General features: G+C 53.1%; 1 protein-coding gene across 2 annotated transcripts in view; it reads right to left on the minus strand.

Annotated features, from left to right (window-relative positions):
* The window catches only part of BCORL1 (BCL6 corepressor like 1), a 118005-nt gene that overhangs the window by 15743 nt on the left and 80330 nt on the right, over positions 1-21932 (minus strand). For both annotated transcript variants that reach the window (XM_077286529.1, XM_077286531.1), the window contains exons 5-12: positions 20370-20514; positions 12692-12772; positions 10945-11334; positions 4670-4851; positions 4313-4534; positions 2850-3016; positions 2452-2597; positions 2025-2102 (exon numbers count right to left, since the gene is read on the minus strand). In XM_077286529.1, the coding sequence (XP_077142644.1) occupies positions 2025-2102; positions 2452-2597; positions 2850-3016; positions 4313-4534; positions 4670-4851; positions 10945-11334; positions 12692-12772; positions 20370-20514 (1411 nt within the window). The remainder of the gene's footprint in view (positions 1-2024; positions 2103-2451; positions 2598-2849; positions 3017-4312; positions 4535-4669; positions 4852-10944; positions 11335-12691; positions 12773-20369; positions 20515-21932) is intronic.

Here is a 21932-nt window from a genome sequence, read left to right on the forward strand (position 1 = left end):
ATCTGGTGATCGGAGTTCTCAATCCTCCTGTATCTGGTGATCGGGGCCCTCACTGCTCCTGTATCTGGTGATCGGGGCCCTCACTCCTCCTGTATCTGGTGATCGGGGCCCTCACTGCTCCTGTATCTGGTGATCGGGGCCCTCAATCCTCCTGTATCTGGTGATCGGGGCCCTGAATCCTCCTGTATCTGGTGATCGGGGCTCTCACTGCTCCTGTATCTGGTGATCGGAGCTCTCAATCCTCCTGTATCTGGTGATCGGGGCCCTCACTGCTCCTGTATCTGGTGATCGGGACCCTCACTCCTCCTGTATCTGGTGATCGGGACCCTCACTGCTCCTGTATCTGGTGATCGGGGCCCTCAATCCTCCTGTATCTGGTGATCGGGGCCCTCACTGCTTCTGTATCTGGTGATCAGGGCCCTCAATCCTCCTGTATCTGGTGATCGGGGCCCTCAATCCTCCTGTATCTGGTGATCGGGGCCCTCACTGCTCCTGTATCTGGTGATCGGGACCCTCACTGCTCCTGTATCTGGTGATCGGGGCCCTCACTGCTCCTGTATCTGGTGATCGGGGCCCTCGCTCCTCCTGTATCTGGTGATCGGGGCCCTCACTGCTCCTGTATCTGGTGATCGGGGCCCTCACTCCTCCTGTATCTGGTGATCGAGGCCCTCACTGCTCCTGTATCTGGTGATCGGGGCCCTCACTGCTCCTGTATCTGGTGATCGGGGCCCTCACTCCTCCTGTATCTGGTGATCGGGGCCCTCAATCCTCCCGTATCTGGTGATCGGGGCCCTCACTCCTCCTGCATCTGGTGATTGGGGCCCTCACTGTTCCTGACCACACACGGTCTCCAGGGTGGCCAACATTTTTCATCAGTCCCTTTCCTTTTTGTAATTTTTACCATGTAACAGCTGATGTCATCTTTACCTTTAGGTCTTGCAGAACTGTTCACAATAACAGTAATTTTGACCCGGGGTGCACAAACTTTTGGATGCCACTGTATACATGACAGGTCTGTCATGGTCCTGGGTTTCCATCCATATAAGAGGGAAGACCTCTGAGCTCCTAGGAAATTATCATCCTGGAGACAATACCTACAAATGAGGGTAGGTAGCACCTGAGAACAGGGGAGGATCCGACAACAGGGGAGGACCCGACCCGACATCAGGGGAGGACCTGACAACAGGGGAGGACCGGACAACACGGGAGGACCCGACAACAGGGGAGGACCCAACAACAGGGGAGGACCCGACAACAGGGGAGGACCCGACAACAGGGGAGCCCCCGACAACAGGGGAGGACCCGACAACAGGGGAGGACCCGACAACAGGGGAGGACCCGACAACAGGGGAGCCCCCGACAACAGGGCAGCCCCCGACAACAGGGCAGCCCCCGACAACAGGGGAGCACCCGACAACAGGGGAGCACCCGACAACAGGGGAGCACCCGACAACAGGGGAGCACCCGACAACAGGGGAGCACCTGACAACAGGGGAGGACCCGACAACAGGGGAGGACCCGACAACAGGGGAGCACCCGACAACAGGGGAGCACCTGACAACAGGGGAGGACCGGACAACACGGGAGGACCCGACAACAGGGGAGGACCCGACAACAGGGGAGGACCCGACAACAGGGGAGGACCCGACAACAGGGGAGGACCCGACAACAGGGGAGCCCCCGACAACAGGGGAGGACCCGACAACAGGGGAGGACCCGACAACAGGGGAGGACCCGACAACAGGGGAGCCCCCGACAACAGGGCAGCCCCCGACAACAGGGCAGCCCCCGACAACAGGGGAGCACCCGACAACAGGGGAGCACCCGACAACAGGGGAGCACCCGACAACAGGGGAGCACCCGACAACAGGGGAGCACCTGACAACAGGGGAGGACCCGACAACAGGGGAGGACTCGACAACAGGGGAGGACCCTGCGCCTCTCTGGGGTAGGCAAAGTACAAAGACAGCCGAGCTGCTACCAGAGAACAATAGAGGGGACCGGTGTACAATGAGAACACTCACCTAATACCGAGCTGCTGAAGAAGTCCCAGGAGGCCCGCGGGTCCCCATCACAACGGCCTCGCAGATCAGAGAGGTAATCTACAAGGCGAGAAACAGCAGGGACGTAATATCGTGAGGTGCATTCCATCCCAACCTAATACTTGTCACAGCGGAGGGTTCGCTACAATTGCATCCAGCCTAGATAACCCTCCGAGCGTTTGCTACAATGTATCAGTCTGGAGCCCGATTGTTTCTAGGCTGGATACAAAGGCGATCAGCCTCCGGACGTAAAAAAGAAGGTTTCTATTTACTGACACCAAGCAGAGATCTGGAAAATTGGCAGAAACTGTCATTTCATAAATTTTCATTACCCAAATCAGGCATGTTGGGCATTGTAGTATGCCTGCACAGTCTGGAATATTGCAAGGACACAGAAGTGCAGCCTTACCACTCAGAAACATCCTCATGGCCTCGCTGCTGGCCAGCTTCATGGGTGTCTGGCCGGAGTAAGTGGCCAGGGTGGGGTCGGCCCCATAAGAGAGCAGGAGCCACACAGTTTCCAGGTTGTCATTGACCACGGCATCATGGATGGGTCTGGAACAAAGAAGAACACACAAGGTGAGAGCGATGCGGAGATTGGGCCGGCGGAGGACGTTCCCCATCAATCCTCTATTTATAGGTATCCAATGAGGCCAAACCTCTCCGCGCCTACGCAGGTGACTCCCCAACCCTCCAGAACATCGGCCATGTCACGTGCTGCAATCTCTATGGGAAAGCAGGATGGACCCCGGAGGCGGCTTCGTAAGGTAAAACGACAGGAAGAAAACGGGGCTCAACTCCACTCACCTGGTCCCGTCCTGTGCGCTGCAGTTCACATTCGCTCCATTCTCTAGCAGGATCCGGAGGATGGACGTCCAGCCGCGGGCACAAGCTTCGTGCAGGGCGGTATACCCCGCATTATCCCGGTGGTTAATATCACCCTGATCGCGTTGTAGACAGTACAGTACGACATCCTGAGGGGAAGAATCAGCCAGGACAAAGCGATCAGTGAGAAGGGAGGAGAGGGCAGTGAGGAGGTGGCCGAAAGGTAGAGGAGGCGTCAGTGAGCAGGAAAGAGGCGGCGGCGGTGGGGACGATGAGAGGGCTGCGGCGGTGACGAAGAGGAGGCGGCGGCGGGAATAAAGAGAGGGCGGAGGCGGGGACAAAGAGAGGGCGGAGGCAGGGACAAAGAGAGGGTGGCAGCGGGAACAAAGAGAGGGCGGAGGCGGGGACAAAGAGGGCGGAGGCAGGGATGAAGAGGGCGGCGGCGGTGATGAAGAGGAGGCGGCGGGGACGAAGAGGAGGCGGCGGGGACGAAGAGGAGGCGGCGGGGACGAAGAGGAGGCGGCGGGGACGAAGAGGAGGCGGCGGCTGGGATGAAGAGGAGGCGGCGGCTGGGATGAAGAGGAGGCGGCGGCTGGGATGAAGAGGAGGCGGCGGGGATGAAGAGAGGGCGGCGGCGGGGACGAAGAGGAGGTGGCAGCGGGGACGAACAGGTGGCAGCGGGGACGAAGAGAGAGCAGCGGCGGGGACAAACAGGAGGTGGCGGCGGGGACGAAGAGGAGGCAGCGGCAGGGACGAACAGGAGGCAGCGGCGGGGACGAACAGGAGGCAGCGGCGGGGACGAACAGGAGGCAGCGGCGGGGACGAACAGGAGGCAGCGGCGGGGACGAACAGGAGGCAGCGGCGGGGACGAACAGGAGGCAGCGGCGGGGACGAACAGGAGGCAGCGGCGGGGACGAACAGGAGGCAGCGGCGGGGACGAACAGGAGGCAGCGGCGGGGACGAACAGGAGGCAGCGGCGGGGACGAACAGGAGGCAGCGGCGGGGACGAACAGGAGGCAGCAGGGACGAAGAGAGAGCAGCGGTGGGGACAAACAGGAGGCAGCGGCGGCGGGGACGAAGAGAGGGTGGCGGTGGGGACGAAGAGAGAGCGGTGAGGACTAAGAGTGCGGCAAGGAGGAAGTTGCTCTGGGAATGACGGGGGAGATGTCGCTCTGGGAATGGTGGGGGGACGTCACTCTGGGAATGGCAGGGGGACATCGCTCTGGGAACGGCGGGGGGACATCGCTCTGGGAACAGCGGGGGGACATCGCTCTGGGAACAGCAGGGGTTGTCGCTCTGGAAATGGCGGGGAGGGGGGGGGGAACGTTAACCCTTCACATCTTTGTGGTTCTCTATTGCCTGTTTTTATTACTTCCCCCCAAGCAGAGAGGAGCCATACTCAGGTCACGCTGGTGGATCCACACTTGCACCTCTCGGCCCCTCACCTTGTATCCCAGCCGCGCCGCTCGCTGTAGAAGGGTCTCGCCAGCATTTTTATTCACAATGAGTCTCCGGGCTTCAGGGGGCATGTTCTGGCTGCAGGGGGTGTCACATGAGCCCAGGCTGCTGGTCCGACGAGAGCTGCAGGGGGTTCCTGGCTGACAGGTCTTCCGGGGAGATTTTGTGGGGGTGCTTCTGGGAGTCAGGCTGCTCCGCCAGCCCCGTCCCTACAGTAAGAAAACAAGATGGACGATGAAAAATAATAACGTGTCCCGGAGACCGGACACAGCACTACTGCACATCAGAGGCCATATTTAAGGCCGCCGTCTATACTGTTGAGCACCCGCGATGCGCTCTCCTACCTTGGCCTCTTCATCTCTGCCACCCCCGAGATGTTTTGTCTTGCACTTGCGTTTTCCAGAGGGTTTTTCCAGAATCTGTAAGGGCGAATCCTCAAGGCTGAAGTTTCTGGGATTGCTCAGTCTCTGGTTACTCCGCAGGATCTCACCCGCTTCGTCTGTTGAGATTTTTCTCTTCCGGAAATCTAAAATCGTGAAGAGAGCAGTATGAGCAAAACGGGAAAAAGGAAGACAAGAAAAAAAGAAAATGTTTCCTAAGAAAGTTCCCCTCACATGGTGAATGACTCGTCACCTCCTGTGCCCCAGTTTCATCAATTTAGAGTCAATATACAGTGGCATGTAGAAGTTTGGGCGCCCCTGGTCAAAATCACTGTTATAGTGAACAGGTAAGCAAATTGAAGATTAAATGATCTAAAAGGCCTAAAGTTACAGATGACATTTCCTTTGTATTTTACGCAAAAATAAATAAATACCATATACTTTCATTTTTTTACATTTTGAAAATTACGAAAAGGAAAATGGGCCTATGCACAAGTTTAGGCACCCTTGGAGATTTGTGTGCTGAAATAACTTTGACCATGGTTTCAGGCCTTAATTAGCCTGTTGAGGTTATGGCTTGTTCACTATCATCGTTAGGAAAGGCCAGGTGATTAAAAATTTCCCAGCTTTATAAAACATAGCCTCCTCAAACCTTGTGCCAAAAACCAGCAGCCATGGTTCTTCTAAGGCTACTTTCACATTTCCGTCTTTCTGCTACCGTCGCAATACGTCGATTTTTTAAAATGCAGAATCCTGCATTTTCCCATAGACTTGTATTAGCGACGTATGGACTCACGTTTTGTCCGCCGTGCACTGGATCCTATAAAATGTGACGGCCCGTTTTTTGCAAAAAAAACGTTCAAGGGAATGTTTTTCTGTACGTTGTGTCCTGTGTTTCCGACTGTGCATGCCCGGCAGGAAACCTCTCTCTCTCTCTCTTTCCTCCCCGGGACTTTAGACTGGACAGCGGACCCGTTGAAAAACTGCGTCCGCTGCTCACGATATACACTATTTCACAAACGTCAGTCGGTAAGTCGCGCCGACGCTTTGTGACGGCTGACTACCGACGGAAATGTGAAAGTAGCCTAAGCAGCTGCCTGGCACTCTGAAAATAGTGGCGGCCAACAAAGCAGGAGAAGGCTATAAGAGAGCAAAACGTTTTCAAGTTGCCCTTTCCTAAGTTCAAAATGTAGTTACGAAATGGCAATTTCCAGGAACAGTGGAGGTCAAGATAAGGTCTGGAAGACCAAGCAAAAGTATCAGTGAGAGCTGCTGGTAGGATTGCTAGAGGGGCAAATCAGAACCCCTGCTTGACTGCAAAAGACCTTCAGTCAGATTTAGCAGACTCTGGAGTAGTTCTACTGTTCAGAGACACCTGAACCTGAACAAATATGGCCTTCATGGAAGAGTCATCAGAAGTAAACCTCAAAAGGCACAAGCTGAAGGTTTTATAACGGCTCTCACAATCCCCTGATCTTAACATCATTGAAAATCTGTGGCGAGACCTCAAAATAGAGGATACAAGACACCCCAGGAATCTCACAGGACTGGAGGAATTCTCCAAGGAAGAATGGATGAAAATCCCTCAAAATAAGAATTGAAAGACTCTTGCCTGGCTACAAAGTGTTTACAAGCTGCGATACTTTCAAAAGGGGGGTTCTACTAGGTACTAACCATGCAGGGTGTCCAAACTTCTGCATCGGCTCATTTACCTTTTTGTATTATTTTAAAGTGTAAATGATGAAAATATATTTTTGAGGGGCCTAAAATACAAATGAAGTCCAAGTCCTCCCTAAAATGTACAGTGCTGCGGAATATGTTGGCGCTATAGAAATAAAATTATTATTATTATTATTAGCAATAACCCTAGCAGGCTAATTAAGGTCTGAAACCTTGATCAAAGTTATCTGAACACACAAATTTCCAGGGGTGGTCAAAATTTAGCATCAGTCCATTTACCTTTGTGTAATTTTTAAAATGTAAGATGATGTATGATCCTTAACTTTATGCCTTTTAGAGATCATTTCATCTTCAACTTGCTTATCTGTTCAAATGGTGAGAAGAACGGACAAGGAGGGTCATATAAAAGCGAGAAGAATGAACACAAAACGTCACCAAACAGCATGAAGAAAGGACGCGAACCATCACCGAACAGAGAAGGACAGGCTCGGAAGGTTACCAAACAGTGAGAAGAACAGACGTGGAACATCACCGAATACCAAGAAGAAAGGATGAGGAACATCACCCAACAGCAAATAAAACAGAAGTGGAACGTCAACAAGAACGTCCGCAAGAAGAAAGGATGCGGAACGTCAGAAGAGCTAAAAGAACAGATGCAGAATAACACCGAAAAGCGAGAACAGATACAGAACGTCAAAGAAGAGTGAGAAGAACATACACAGAACGTCAACAAAGAGCGAGGAACAGACACAGAACGTCACAGAAGAGCAGAAGAACAGACACAGAACGCCAACGAAGAGCGAGAAGAACAGACACAGAATGCCACTGAAGAGCGAGAAGAACACACAGAACATCACTGAAGAGCGAAAAGAACAGACACAGAACGTCACTGAAGAGCGAGAAGAATAGACACAGAACGTCATTGAAGAGCGAGAAGAACAGACACAGAATGTCATTGAAGAGCGAGAAGAACAGATACAGAACGTCACCGTAGAGCGAGAAGAACAAACACAGAACGTCATTGAAGAGAAAAAAGAACAGACCCAGAATGTCATTGAAGAGCGAGAAGAATAGACACAGAACGTCAACGAGGAGCAAGAAGAACAGACACAGCATGTCACTGAAGAGCGAGAAGAACAGACACAGAACGTCAACGAGGAGCGGGAAGAACAGACACAGAACGTCAACGAGGAGCGGGAAGAATAGACACAGAATGCCACTAAAGAACGAAAAGAACAGACACAGGACATCGCTGAAGAGCGGGAAGAACAGACACAGAACATCACTCAAGAAGGAAAAGAACAGACACAGAACATCACTGAAGAGCGAGAAGAACAGACACAGAACGTCATTGAAGAGCGAGAAGAACAGACCCAGAACATCAACGAGGAGCGAGAAGAACACAGAGAACGTCACTGAAGCGCGAGAAGAACAGACCCAGAACGTCAACGAGGAGTGAGAACAGACACAGAACGTCACTTAAGAGCAAGGAGAACAGACACAGAACGTCAACGAGGAGCGAGAAGAACAGACACAGAATGTCATTGAAGAGCGAGAAGAACAGACACAGAACATCAGCGAAGAGCAAGAACACACAGAAGGTCAACGAAGAGCAAAAGAAACAGACACAGAAAGTCACTGAAGAGTGAGAAGAACAGACACAGAAAGTCACTGAAGCGCGAGAAGAACAGACCCAGAACGTCAACGAGGAGCGAGAAGAACAGACACAGAACGTCACTAAAGAGCAAGAACAGACACAGAACGTCACTGAAGAGCAAGAAGAACAGACACAGAACGTCAACGAGGAGCGAGAAGAACAGACACAGAACGTCAACAAGGAGCGAGAAGAACAGACACAGAACGCCACTGAAGAGCGAGAAAAACACACAGAACGTCAAAGAGGAGCGAGAAGAACAGACACAGAACGCCACTCAAAAGCGAGAAGAACACACAGAACGTCACTGAAGAGCGAGAAGAACAGACACAGAATGTTAACGAAGAGCAGGAACAGACAGAACGTCAACGAAGAGCAAAAAAACAGACACAAAGTCACTGAAGAGCGAGAAGAACAGACACAGAAGGTCAACGAGGAACGAGAAGAACAGACACAGAACGTCACTGAAGCGCGAGAAGAACAGACCCAGAACATCAATGTGGAGCGAGAAGAACAGACACAGAACGTGACCGAAGAGCAAGAAGAACAGACACAGAACGTTAACGAGGAGCGAAAAGAACAGACACAGAACGTCACTGAAGACCGAGAAGAATAGACAAGAACGTCATTGAAGAGCGAGAAGAACAGACACAGAATGTCATTGAAGAGCGAAAAGAACAGAGAACGTCACTGAAGAGCGAGAAGAATAGACACAGAATGTCAACGAGGAGCGAGAAGAACAGACACAGAACGGCACTGAAGAACGAAAAGAACAGACACATAACATCACTGAAGAGCCAGAAGAACAGACACAGAATGTCACTGAAGAGCGAGAAGAACAGACACAGAATGCCACTGAAGAAGGAAAAGAACAGACACAGAACATCACTGAAGAGCGAGAATAGACACAGAACATCATTGAAGAGCGAGAAGAACAGACACAGAATGTCATTGAAGAGCGAGAAGAACAGCCACAGAACGTCACCAAAGAGCGAGAAGAACAAACACAGAACGTCATTGAAGAGCGAGAAGAACAGACCCAGAACGTCAACGAGGAGCGAGAAGAACAGACACAGAACGTCACTGAAGAGCGAGAAGAACAGACACAGAACGTCACTGAAGAGCGAGAAGAACAGACACAGAATGTCAACGAGGAGCGAGAAGAACAGACACAGACCGCCACTGAAGAACGAAAAGAACAGACACAGAACATCACTGAAGAGCAAGAAGAGCAGACACAGAACGTCACTGAAGAGCGAAAAGAACAGACACATAACGTCACTGAACAGCAAGAAGAATAGACACAGAACGTCATTGAAGAGCGAGAACAGACACAGAACATCACCGAAGAGCGAGAACAGACACAGAACATCAACGAGGAGCAAGAAGAACAGTCACAGAACGCCACCGAAGAGTGAGAAGAACAGACACAGAATGTCAACGAGGAGCGAGAACAGACACAGAACATCACTGAAGAGGAAGAAGAACAGACACAGAACATCAACGAGGAGCGAGAACAGGCACAGAATATCACTGAAGAGGCAGAAGAACAGACACAGAACATAACCAAACAGCGAGAAGAACAGACACAGAAAGTCAACAAGGAGCGAGAAGATAAGACACAGAACATCACTGAAGAGGCAGAAGAACAGACACAGAACATAACCAAACAGCGAGAAGAACAGACACAGAACGTCAACAAGGAGCGAGAAGAACAGACACAGAACATCACTGAAGAGGCAGAAGAACAGACACAGAACGCAACCAAAGAGTGAATTAGAAACGCCAACAAACAGCTTGAAGAAAAAACGCAGAATGATACTGCACTACAATAAAAAGATGACAGAATAGTCATAGATAGTAAGACAGCTAAGGGTGATATCTGATGAACTAGAGAGAACCCTCTCGTCCGCAGAGCCCTGTTGTATCATCACATTTGATGAGCCCTACCGTACGCAGAGCCCTCCTGTCTACTGCTGTCCGTAGAAAACCACTCCCGCCTCCTCCCGTCCGCACACCTCTCCAGTATCCTCCTGTCCGCACAGTCCTCCCGTCCGCAGACCTCTCCCGCCTCCTCCCGTCTGCAGTGAACTAGACGTGAGCACTACTGTCGTAGGTGCACGGGTAGGCTCCCACACCTTATAGTAAATGTAACAAAACCCAGAACTCAACTTAAGTATGGATGCTTTAAGGTTTATTGTGTAGTATTAACAATAAAACGTTTCGGTCCTGTGGACCTTCCTCAGTTACTATTTGTGAGATGAGTAGGGAGTAAGTATCTTTTGCCAATAGAGCCCTATTGGTACAACTTAATATCCAGTAAGTTCCTGATTTCAGCTTTAAGGCTGTGTTGTCTCCGGGTGCAGACGCGGTGTCCACCGCTAGTCCCAAATGCCGGTAGATGTTTTGGGACTAGCGGTGGACACCGCGTCTGCACCCGGAGACAACACAGCCTTAAAGCTGAAATCAGGAACTTACTGGATATTAAGTTGTACCAATAGGGCTCTATTGGCAAAAGATACTTACTCCCTACTCATCTCACAAATAGTAACTGAGGAAGGTCCACAGGACCGAAACGTTTTATTGTTAATACTACACAATAAACCTTACAGCATCCATACTTAAGTTGAGTGCCGGGTTTTGTTACATCCTCCCGTCTGCAGACCACTCCTGCCTCCTCCCATCCGCAGAAAACTCCCATCCACACAGCCCTCCAGTCTCCTACTGTCCGCACACCTCTCCCGTATCCTCCTGTCCGCACAGCCCTCCCGTCTGCAGACCTCTCCCGTATCCAGCCGTCCCCAGAGCCCTCCTTGTGCAGACCACGTTTAGCAGATGAGAACGATCAGCAGATTGATGACTGATGTGTATTGGCAGCTTTAGGGTGAGCCGCCCTTGGACCCACCTGTCCGTGCCCTCCTCCGACAACAGTACTGAGACACTTCCTCCTCTTCTTTTTCAGTCAGATACTCCCCGTTCTGGTATTTCCGGTTCTTCTGTCTCCGTCTCTTTCTCTGGTGTAATAAACCATCCTCTTCACCATTGTCGTCCTGCTCTTGGAGGGTCTCTGTGACAGTGTCTAGACCCCTGCTGGACAGTTGCCAGGAGTCCTGTATTACCGGGGTGATGAGCTCGGGCTCGGGCTCCTCTTTGATGGCTGTGTACTTGCGAGGCCGGCCTGGTTTGCAGTTTTTCCGTAGCTTCCTTCTCTTATAGGGAATGGACGCTTTGTCCTCCTCTTCCTCAGTCCGGACATCGTCTACTGGGGGTCCAGTGTCCGAGAATCCGTAAGATCCTGCAGAAAACAGAAGTAAACGGGTGATGCCATGCAGGTCGGCACCAATACAGCCACAAACTGCAACAACTAGAAGGACAATACACATCTGCATCAGAAGATGCGTCTCTGCTGCTACCAATCTCAGGGAAGTCGCCCGATAACCTGCGGCCGCCATTACAGCCCACAGGGGATTGTGGCCCATTCCCAGACTGTGGTAACAGAAGCCAAGGATGGATTTACCCAATAGGAGTCTGAGAAGCAGAATGACAAAAAGGAAAAAGAAAAAGCAGGCTGCGCTCACCTCACGAGTGCCCGCCGCTACCGCGCTGATGACCTGCCGCACAGGACTGCTACACTCACGAGCAGGTACAGCACGTCATCACTCCGGGCATCCGCACTGGAGCCGCGTAGAGTTACATGTGCAGTAAGGTGAGCTTTTATGTTTTGTCTTTGAAAAACCCCTTTAAATGCACCCATCTCACAACCATCACACAGCAACCCTGGGTCACACCCATCCCACACCGACCCTGGATCACACCCATCACACAGCGTCTCTGGATCACACCCATCACACAGCGACCTTGGATCACACCCATCCCACAGCGACCCTGGATCACACCCATCCCACAGCGACCCTGGATCACACCCATCACATTCCACAGTGACCCTGGATCACACCCATCCCACAGTGACCCTGGATCACACCCATCACACAGCGACCCTGGATCACACCCATCCCACAGCGACCCTGGATCACACCCATTCCACAGCGAACCTGGATCACACCAATCACACAGCGACCCTGGATCACACCCATCACACAGCGACCCTGGATCACACCCATCCCACAGCGACCCTGGATCACACCCATCTCACAGCGACCCTGGATCACACCCATCACACAGCTACCCTGGATCACACCCATCACACAGCTACCCTGGATCACACCCATCACACAGTGACCCTGGATCACACACATCCCACAGTGACCCTGGATCACACACATCCCACAGTGACCCTGGATCACACCCATCAACACAGTGACCCTGGATCACACCCATCCCACAGCGACCCTGGATCACACCCATTCCACAGCGGCTGAACAGATTTAGGTAATTACCAGGGACTTTATATTTTGAACATCAAGGAATGAAAACTTGACGGCGTTAAGCTGCACGGTGGGATTAGACTTAACAGTAGCCCCTACTCAACTGCCAAGAAGGTGGAGAAAATAAAAAGTCTCCGATTTTACGTAGACAAAAGTGTCGTATGCTGCGGATGATTGCGTGATCGCGCTGCATTAACTGTTTCGGCCGAGAACACTGGAACAGCCGATAAGAAGGGCAGGGCCCATCCCCCACTGCTGCATCGTTACCTGTCTGACTGCGGGTTCGGCTCTTTAACACGACTGGGATGAAGTCTTTGAAGCGGTTTTTGGGTTTTCTCTCTGGCGTGGCTGTCGGGAAGGGAGAGCACAATGAGAGGAAAGCAAGAAAGGAACAAAGCTCAATTTAACGGGCAGCAGAGGAAGAGGCCAGCAAACCAGGGTCTAATGCCATCACAGCCAGAGACCAAAAATGCCCACTGGCCTGTACAGGTAAAGGCAAATTCTACTGGTAGCAGGCCAGAATAACATGGGTGGGGGCACAAGCCATTTTCTTTTTTGTTTTTATTTTTAAGTAAATGACAAGTCTGTGCAGAATTTCTGGAAAGGCTGTGGTATCTGATTCACAGGGGCCACAGCGGTGTAATACCCCCAGATAAAGCCGAGACTTATGCCAGTAATCACCAGCTGCCATACTGCACAGACTTCAGACAAGAAACATTACTAGACACACAGGAGGAGCCAGCGCCCAGGAAGACCCAGGAGGTGCTGACACACAAGAGGAATCAGCGCCCAGGGAGACCCAGCATGGTGCCGGCACCTAAGAAGACCCAGAGAGGTGCCAGCGCCCAGGGAGTTGCAGAAGGTGCTGACACACAGGAGGAAACGGCACCCAGGAAGACCCAGGATGATGCCAACACCTAGGAAGACCCATAGAGGTGCCAGCGCCAGGGAGAGCCAGGGAGGTGGAGGAGCCCAGGAAGACCCAGGGAGGTGGAGGAGCCCAGGAAGACCCAGGTGGTGCTGACACATAAGAGGAATCAGCGCCCAGGGAGACCCAGGAGGTGCTGACACAAAAGAGGAATCAGCGCCCAGGGAGACCCAGCATGGTGCCGGCACCTAGGAAGACCCAGAGAGGTGCCAGTGCCCAGGGAGTCGCAGAAGGTGCTGACAAACAGGAGGAAACGGCACCCAAGGAGACCCAGGAGGTGCTGACAAACAGAAGGAACAGGCGCCCAGGAAGACCCAGGATGGTGCCGGCACCTAGGAAGACCCATAGATGTGCCAGCGACCAAATAGACCCAGGAGGTGCTGACACACAGGAGGAAACAGCACCCAGGAAGACCCAGAGAGGTGCCAGCACACCAGGGAGAGCCAGGGAGGTGGAGGAGCCCAGGAAGACCCAGGGATGTGGAGGAGCCCAGGAAGACCCAGGGAGGTGGAGGCGCCCGAAGACCCAGGGAGGTGGAGGCACCCAGGAAGACCCAGGGAGGTGGAGGCGCCCAATTTAGGGAGAACTAGGTAGGTGCTGGCACCTAGGAAGCCCCAGGGAGGTGCCAGCTCCCAGGGAGTCCCAGAAGGTGCTGACACAGAGGAGGAACCAGTGCCCAAGGAGACCCAGAATGGTGCCGGTGCCTAGGAAGACCAGAGAGGTGCCAGTGACCAGGGAGACCCAGGGAGGTACTGCCACACAGGAGAAACCAGCACCCAGGAAGACTCAGGATGGTGCTGACACACAGGAGGAACCGGCGCCCAGGGAGACAAAGGATAGTGCCGGCGCCTAGGAAGGCCCACAGAGGTGCCAGCGACCAGGGAGACCCAGGAGGTGCTGACACACAGGAGGAACCAGCACCCAGGACGACCCAGGATGGTGCCGGCAGAGCCAGGGAGACCCAGGGAGGTGGCGGCGCCAAGGGAGACCCAGGGAGGTGGAGGCACCCAGGAAGACCCAGCAAGCTGGAGGCGCCCAGGAAGACCCAGGGAGGTGGAGGCGCCCAGGAAGACCCAGGGAGAACTAGGAGGTGCCGGCACCCAGGAAGACCAAGGGAGGTGCTGGCGCCCAGGGAGAAGCCAACATACAGGGACATGGAGACGCAGTGTTAATTACCAGCGTCCAGGGCCAGGGAAACCCAGAGCGAGGGAGATCTAGGGAGGTGGAGGCAGCCAGGAAGACCCAGGGAGGTGGCAGCATCGCGGAAGACCAAGGGAGGTGGCGATGGCCAGGAAGACACAGGGAGGTGCTAACGTCTGGAGCCAGTGAGAACCAGGGAGGTGCCGACTCCCAGAGCCAGGAAGACCCAGCTAGGTACCAGCACTGGCGTTGAGGCAGGTGCAGTGTCCAGGGAGATCCAGGGATGTTCCAGAACTAAGGGCCAGGGAGACACAGGGAGGTGCCAGCTGCCAGAGCCAGGGAGACCCACCAGGGAGGTTCTGCCACGGAGACCCACCAGGGAGGTTCCTACTCCCAGAACCAGGGAGACTCACCAGGGAGGTTCCGGCTCTCAGAAAGCCAGGGAGATTCCGGCTCCCAGAAAGCCAGAGAAACCCAGGGAGGTGCTGGCTCCCAGAAAGCCAGAGAGACCCAGGGAGGTGCCGGCTCCCAGAAAGCCAGGGAGACCAAGGGAGGTGACTGCTCCCAGAAAGCCAGGGAGACCCAGGGAGGTGACAGCTTCCAGAAAGCCAGGGAGACCCAGGGAGGTGCCGGCTCCCAGAAAGCTAGGGAGACCCAGGGAGGTGCCGGCTCCCAGAAAGCCAGGGAGACCCAGGGAGGTGCCGGCTCCCAGAAAGCCAGGGAGACCCAGGGAGGTGCCGACTCCCAGAAAGCCAGGGAGACCCTACCAGGGAGGTGCCGACTCCCAGAGCCAGGGAGACTCACCAGGAAGGTTCCGCCAGTGAGACCCACCAGGGAGGTGCCGGCTGCCAGAGCCAGGGAGACCCACCAGGGAGGTTCCAGCTCCCAAAGCCAGGGAGACCTACCAGGGAGGTTCCGCCAGTGAGACCCACCTGGGAGGTTCCGGCTCCCAGAGCCAGGGAGACCCACCGGGGAGGTTCCGGTTCCCAGAAAGCCAGGGAGGTTCCGGCTCCGAGAAAGCCAGGGAGACCCCTAGGGAGGTTCCGGCTCCCAGAAAGCCAGGGAGGTGTCGGCTCCCAGAAAGCAGGGAGGTGCCGGCTCCCAGAAAGGCAGGGAGGTGCCGGCTCCCAGAAAGCCAGGGAGGTGCCGGCTCCCAGAAAGCCAGGGAGGTGCCGGCTCCCAGAAAGCCAGGGAGACCAAAGGAGGTGCCGGCTCCTAGAAAGCCAGGGAGACCAAAGGAGGTGCCGGCTCCCAGAGCCAGGGAGAAAATAGGAGGTGCGAGCTCACAAGGAGATTCAGGGAGATGTCTGCCACAGGGCCATGGAGACGCAGAGTGACGTGTCGGCGCCCAGAGCCAGGGAGAACTAGGGAGGTGTTGGTGTCCAGGGAGACCCTGGAAGTGCAGTCATTCGGAATGTGCCCACTCAGGAGGAGGACCCAGAATCTGCCCACGCAGAGAAAGACCCAGGATCTGCCAATGCAGAGAAAGACCCAGGATCTGCCCACGCAGAGAAAGACCCAAGATCTGCCCTGTCACGGTTCATGGGGAGGATACCTTTATCATCCCCACCACTCACACCAATTTGTCATGAACCGGGGGTTGTTTGGTTGCCCCTGGTTCTTTCTGAAGGGGATTTATCTATATCTCACTTCCCAGTTCCGGTTTGGAACTTGCCGCTCTCTGGCGCCCCCCTTTCCCTCAGGTCAGTCAGGGTACTGCACCTAGGGTAACTAGTTGCCAGAAAGGCTGCCTTCCATGTACTGGCTATCGGGCACGCTGCAGCGAGGGCGATATAACTACTCCCACTCAGACGGGAACAATAATTATCAACGCCGCCGGTCGCTACAAAGCCTCCCAATTGCACAGGACAAATTTTGCTGCCACCAGCTACTATTTCTTATTTATTAACGGGTCCGGAGCCAACCCAGATTAGTAGCGCAATTCACTTCAGAGGACGTGACAGTACATTATAAAGCAAGGAGAGACAAGCTAGTAATTTTATATTTTACTCCAAAAACAGTTAGGCGGTATTTACAGAGGTATAAAAAGATATTATAAAGAAGACAAATATCATATGTACAATACAATTACAAATAAAATGGGATTAAGGTTGAAAAACACTTACATTTCGTTATGTCATATCATCTGATGGCTGACCGTGTGCTGTGGGGGAAGGCCGAGCATATATCCAGATGCATCACCCCTGTATAGCAGCTAGACCCCAGACAAAGACACGTGAAGACTGCTGCTTCACTCACTCAATTCCTAGCTGAAAACCCAAGCACTCCCCGTGGTGACCTCACTTAGAGGCTGAAACCTCCCCTTTACTTAGAGTTATGATAACTATTTTTATGCCTAGCTCGCTGTATGAATCTCGTATACGAAAGATACAATGATCATGAAGTGCACCACGTCGGGGCGATTCTTTTAAGTGTAAACACGGTGTAATTACATGACCCGCTTACGGAGAAACCCGCTCTTCGCACTCGTTGGGTTTAGCTTCTAGCGATTTCAGGGAGTTAAATATCCCTTGATGGACATCCGGAATATATAATCCTTATATCTCTAGCCCTGATTGGTGCCAATATATATAACCTTCAAAGAACAATAGAAGCTCAAGCCTTCTATACCAGTTTTAACCAGTACCAGGTGGGAGGGGGAATGAGGGATTTTCACAGAGTCTGACTGTGCAGCGTAAAGACATATAAATTCTTGAGGGGGGGGGAAGAACTATAGGATTTCACACACAGGCAGAGGGAGAAGAAGGGGGTCGGAAAGGCCCACAGCGTGTGTCTGCAAAGCCATGGAACTTTTAGGTAGATACTCAAACATGGCATATTCACATTATTGTGACATGCCCACGCACAGAAAGGATCTGCCCACAAAGAGAAAGACATAGGATCTGCCCATGTCGAGAAAGGCCCAGGATCTGCCCACGCCGAGAAAGACCCAGGATCTGCCCACGCCAAGAAAGACCCAGGATCTGCCCATGCAGAGGAAGACCCAGGATCTGCCCACGAAAAGACCCAGGATCTGCCCACGCAGAGGAAGACCCAGGATCTGCCCACGCAGAGGAAGACCCAGGATCTGCCCACACAGAGGAAGACCCAGGATCTGCCCACGCAGAGGAAGACCCAGGATCTGCCCACGCAGAGGGAGACCCAGGATCTGCCCACGCAGAGGAAGACCCAGGATCTGTCCACGCAGAGGAAGACCCAGGATCTGCCCATGCAGAGGAAGACTCAGGATCTGCCCACACAGAGGAAGACCCAGGACCTGCCCATGCAGAGGAAGACCCAGGATCTGCCCACGCACACAAGCCATTTAGTAATTGTGTAGCAGGAGCTGTGAGGAACTCCAATGTTGAAATCCCCAGGAGCCATCCAGCAATCATACTCTTAGATTTTACAGATGTAGTTTACAATTTTAGATGTGGATTCTGATCACTTACTCCAATGGGTAGATTCATTGCATACTGACCTACAACTCCCAGCATCCTGTGCTGACTGGAGCTCATGTGAATACCTCCGTATCATGAGCAGACACTGACTGAGGGAGAGCTGTGAACATTAGCAGCCCCTCAGTCGGGAAGTCTAAATGGAGTCAGTATCAGCCACGACTGCCGCCTGTTGTGTAATATCCTCCCATCAACTCACAATCTGCCATCATCTGGAAAACCGAGGGTCCTGGAAATACAGGACGCATCCACCCCAATGGAAGGAGATAGGGTTCCTAACATCAGAGCCGGTAGATCTAAGCTGTCCCTGTAATTGGCCATTCTTCCCCAATACGTAGTGTGCAGGACTACTCCTCCTGCCGAAGCCGCGCTGCGCTCCGTTGAGATCCTGCTGATCGACGTTTTTCTTTTGCTGCAGTGATAAGTATAAGGGGAACAACATATGTCGGAATTCAGATACTAAGAACCCCATTAGCCACCAGTAACAACACTCGATAAAGACAACGGATGGCTAATGGCCATGAGAGGAACTAGTCTAGAATGAGGCCCTGACAACCCCTGACACCACCAATGGCGCTGACAACATTGCGCACTGCCTTCGGGGGCAGCTGAAAATAAAGGACGCATCTATCTGCAGCATCGCCTCATACCACCAGATATCGCCAGGATAAGATTAGCAGCCTTGTCTTACAGCCCCAACCCCCAGCACCCCCCACTGCCCCGAGGCCGAGACGTAGACAGGAGCTATGGCCGCTACAGACGTCTACACCCAGAGCTTTCCTGCCACATACAGCAAGCCCAGGGTCGGGGCATGATCAGAGGCACTGCCAGGGGGCACAGAGAGGGAGCAAAGATAGGGGGCACAGAAAGGAGAGGGGCACAGAGAGGAGAGGGGCACAGAGAGAGAGCAAAGATAGAGGGCACAGAGAGGAAAGGGGCACAGAGAGCGAGCACAGAGAGAGAGCAAAGATAGAGTGCACAGAGAGTGAGCAGAGAGAGATCAAAGATAGGGGGCACAGAGAGGAGAGGGGCACAGAGAGGAGAGGGGCACAGAGAGAGAGCACAGAGGGAGCAAAGCTAGGGGGCACAGAGAGGGGGCAAAGAGAAGGAGCACAGAGAGGAGGGGCACAGAGAGGAGAGGGGCACAGAGAGGAGAGGGGCACAGAGAGTAAGCAGAGAGAGCACAGAGAGGGGGCACAGAGAGGGGAGAGGAGAGGGGCACAGAGAGGAAAGGGGCACAGAGCGAGCAGAGAGCGAGAATTGCTAGGGGGCACAGAGAGGGAGCAAAGAGAGGGGGCACAAGAGAGAAGGGGGACAGAGGGGGCACAGAGAGAGGGCAAATACGGGGCACAGAGAGGAGAGGGGCATGGGGCGGGAAGCAATGAGCAGGAAAAATGACACATGGAGCAGAGGCGCAATGCACAGCGCACAGAATCGGATCCTGATGGAGCAATTATAAACCTAAGACAAATAAATTTTTTTCACCCCATCAAAAAATTAAATCAGATTAATCAAAGGAAAAAAAAAAAGTGTCCCAGTGAGTGGTCTCAGCCAGGACAGCAGTGCAAATACAGGCGTGCGGGGACCGCCCCTCCCAGGCAGGGCGTGCGGGGACCGCCCCTCCCAGGCAGGGCGTGCGGGGACCGCCCCTCCCAGGCAGGGCGTGCGGGGACCGCCCCTCCCAGGCAGGGCGTGCGGGGACCGCCCCTCCCAGGCAGGGCGTGCGGGGACCGCCCCTCCCAGGCAGGGCGTGCGGGGACCGCCCCTCCCAGGCAGGGCGTGCGGGGACCGCCCCTGCCAGGCAGGGCGTGCGGGGACCGACCCTCCCAGGCAGGCGTGCGGGGACCGACCCTCCCAGGCAGGCGTGCGGAACCGACCCTCCCAGGCAGGCGTGCGGGGTCCGACCCTCCCAGGCAGGCGTGCGGGGTCCGACCCTCCCAGGCAGGCGTGCGGGGTCCGACCCTCCCAGGCAGGCGTGCGGGGACCGCCCCTACCAGGCAGGCATCCGGGGACCGCCCCGCTGGATCTCGGTTACGGTCAGAGAACAGAGACACTCATGATTATGTGAAGAGCTATGATGTCACCTAAATTTAAAGTGCTTGTCCACTACTGGACTCACCCAGATTAATCAATTCAAAGCCTCATAGAAAATAAATACAGTGTACACTCACCTTCTGCAACATCTGCTGTGACAAAATGATGAAGTCTGCAGCCAATCAGTGGCTGCCAATTGTTATGTCATGTGGCCACTGCAGCCAATGTGACATCACCCACAGGGAACAGCGGTGCTGCAAGAGGCGAGTATTCATCACTTGTGCTCATTATCCCTTTAAAAACATTCCTGCTCCTTTCCATTCTCCGTACAACGCTACAAGATCTGACGTCTCCAGCCAGAGATCTACTCGCCTGCGCATCTCACCTGGGTCAAACTCTGGGTCCAGAGGTTCGCTCTTTATGGCTCTCCTCCGCCGCCGCCGGACTCTGGAGATCACCGGATCCTGCTTGGATTTCAGGCTTGTATGTTCTTTATTCTCAAGATTCAATACACACGATGGCCGCTTACCCTGAAAGATAAAGATAGATCATATACAAAAGTCAAAACTGGATCGTATAGAAGAGATCATATAGGAATCATACAGAAGGGATCGTATAGAAGAGATCATATAGGGATTGTATAGAAGAGATCATACATTATACAGGGATCACTGAGCGAGGGCAGGGCGCACAGAGAGGGGGCATGGGGCTGCACCAAAAGAGGGGTCACGGCACACAGAGGAGACACAAGGCACAAAGCAGGGGCAGGACGCACAGAGAGGCACCAAGGCGTACAAAGAGGGGGTACGGTGCACAGAGAGGGGGCAGGACGCACAGAGAGGAACAAGGCAAAGCGGGGGCAGGGCGCACAGAGAGGCCGCGAGGCGCACATATAGATAGGATCGTATAGAAGAGATTATATTGAGTTGTGCTCAAAAGTTTACATACCCCGGTAGAATTTTGGCTTTCTTGGCCTGTTTTCACAGAATATTAATGATAACGCCAAAACTTTTTCTCCACTCATAGTTAGTGGTTGGGTGAAGCCATTTATTGTCACTACTGTGTTTTCTCTTTTTAAATCATAATGACAACCCAAAACATCCAAATGACCTTGATCAAAAGTTTACATCCCCTGGTGATTGTGGCCTGATAACATGCACAGAAGTTGACACAAATGGGTGTGAATGGCTACTAAAGGTAACATCCTGTGACCTGTTTGCTTGTAATCAGTGTGTGTGCATAGAAGCTGAGTGAGCTTTTGGGATCCAGACAGACTGCTGCATCTTTCAACCAGCCACTGATGTTTCTGGATTATGAGTCATGGGGAAAGCAAAAGAATTGTCAACAGATCTACGGGAAAAGGTAGTTGAACTGTATAAAACAGGAAAGGGATACAAAAACATATCCAAGGAACTGATAATGCCAGTCAGCAACGTTCACACTGTGATTAACAAATGGAAAATCAGGGGCTCTGTAAAAACAAAACCACAGTCAGGTAGACCAAAAAAATTGTCATCTACAACTGCCAGGAAAATTGTTCGGGTTGCAAAGAAAAACCCACAAATAACATCAGCTGAAATACTGGGCTCTCTGAAAACTAGCGGTGTGGCTGTTCCAAGATGCACAATAAGGAGGCACTTGAAGAAAAATGGTCTGCATGGTCGAGTCGCCAGAAGACAGCCAAGTCAACCTGTCATTAACTACAGCAGTACAAAGTGAAGGTTCTGGAGTGGTCATCTCAGTCTCCTGACCTCAGTATCATTGAGCCACTCTGCGGAGATCTCAAGCGCGCAGTTCATGCTAGACAGCCCAGGAATTTACAGGAACTGGAGGCTTTTTGCCAAGAAGAGTGGGCAGCTTTACCATCTGAGAAAATAAAGAACCTCCTCCACAACTACCACAAAAGACATCAAGCGGTCATTGATGTTAGAGGGGGCAATACACGGTA

Source organism: Ranitomeya variabilis, chromosome 2 (genome assembly GCF_051348905.1).
Source record: "Ranitomeya variabilis isolate aRanVar5 chromosome 2, aRanVar5.hap1, whole genome shotgun sequence".
Taxonomy (NCBI): Eukaryota; Metazoa; Chordata; class Amphibia; order Anura; family Dendrobatidae; genus Ranitomeya; species Ranitomeya variabilis.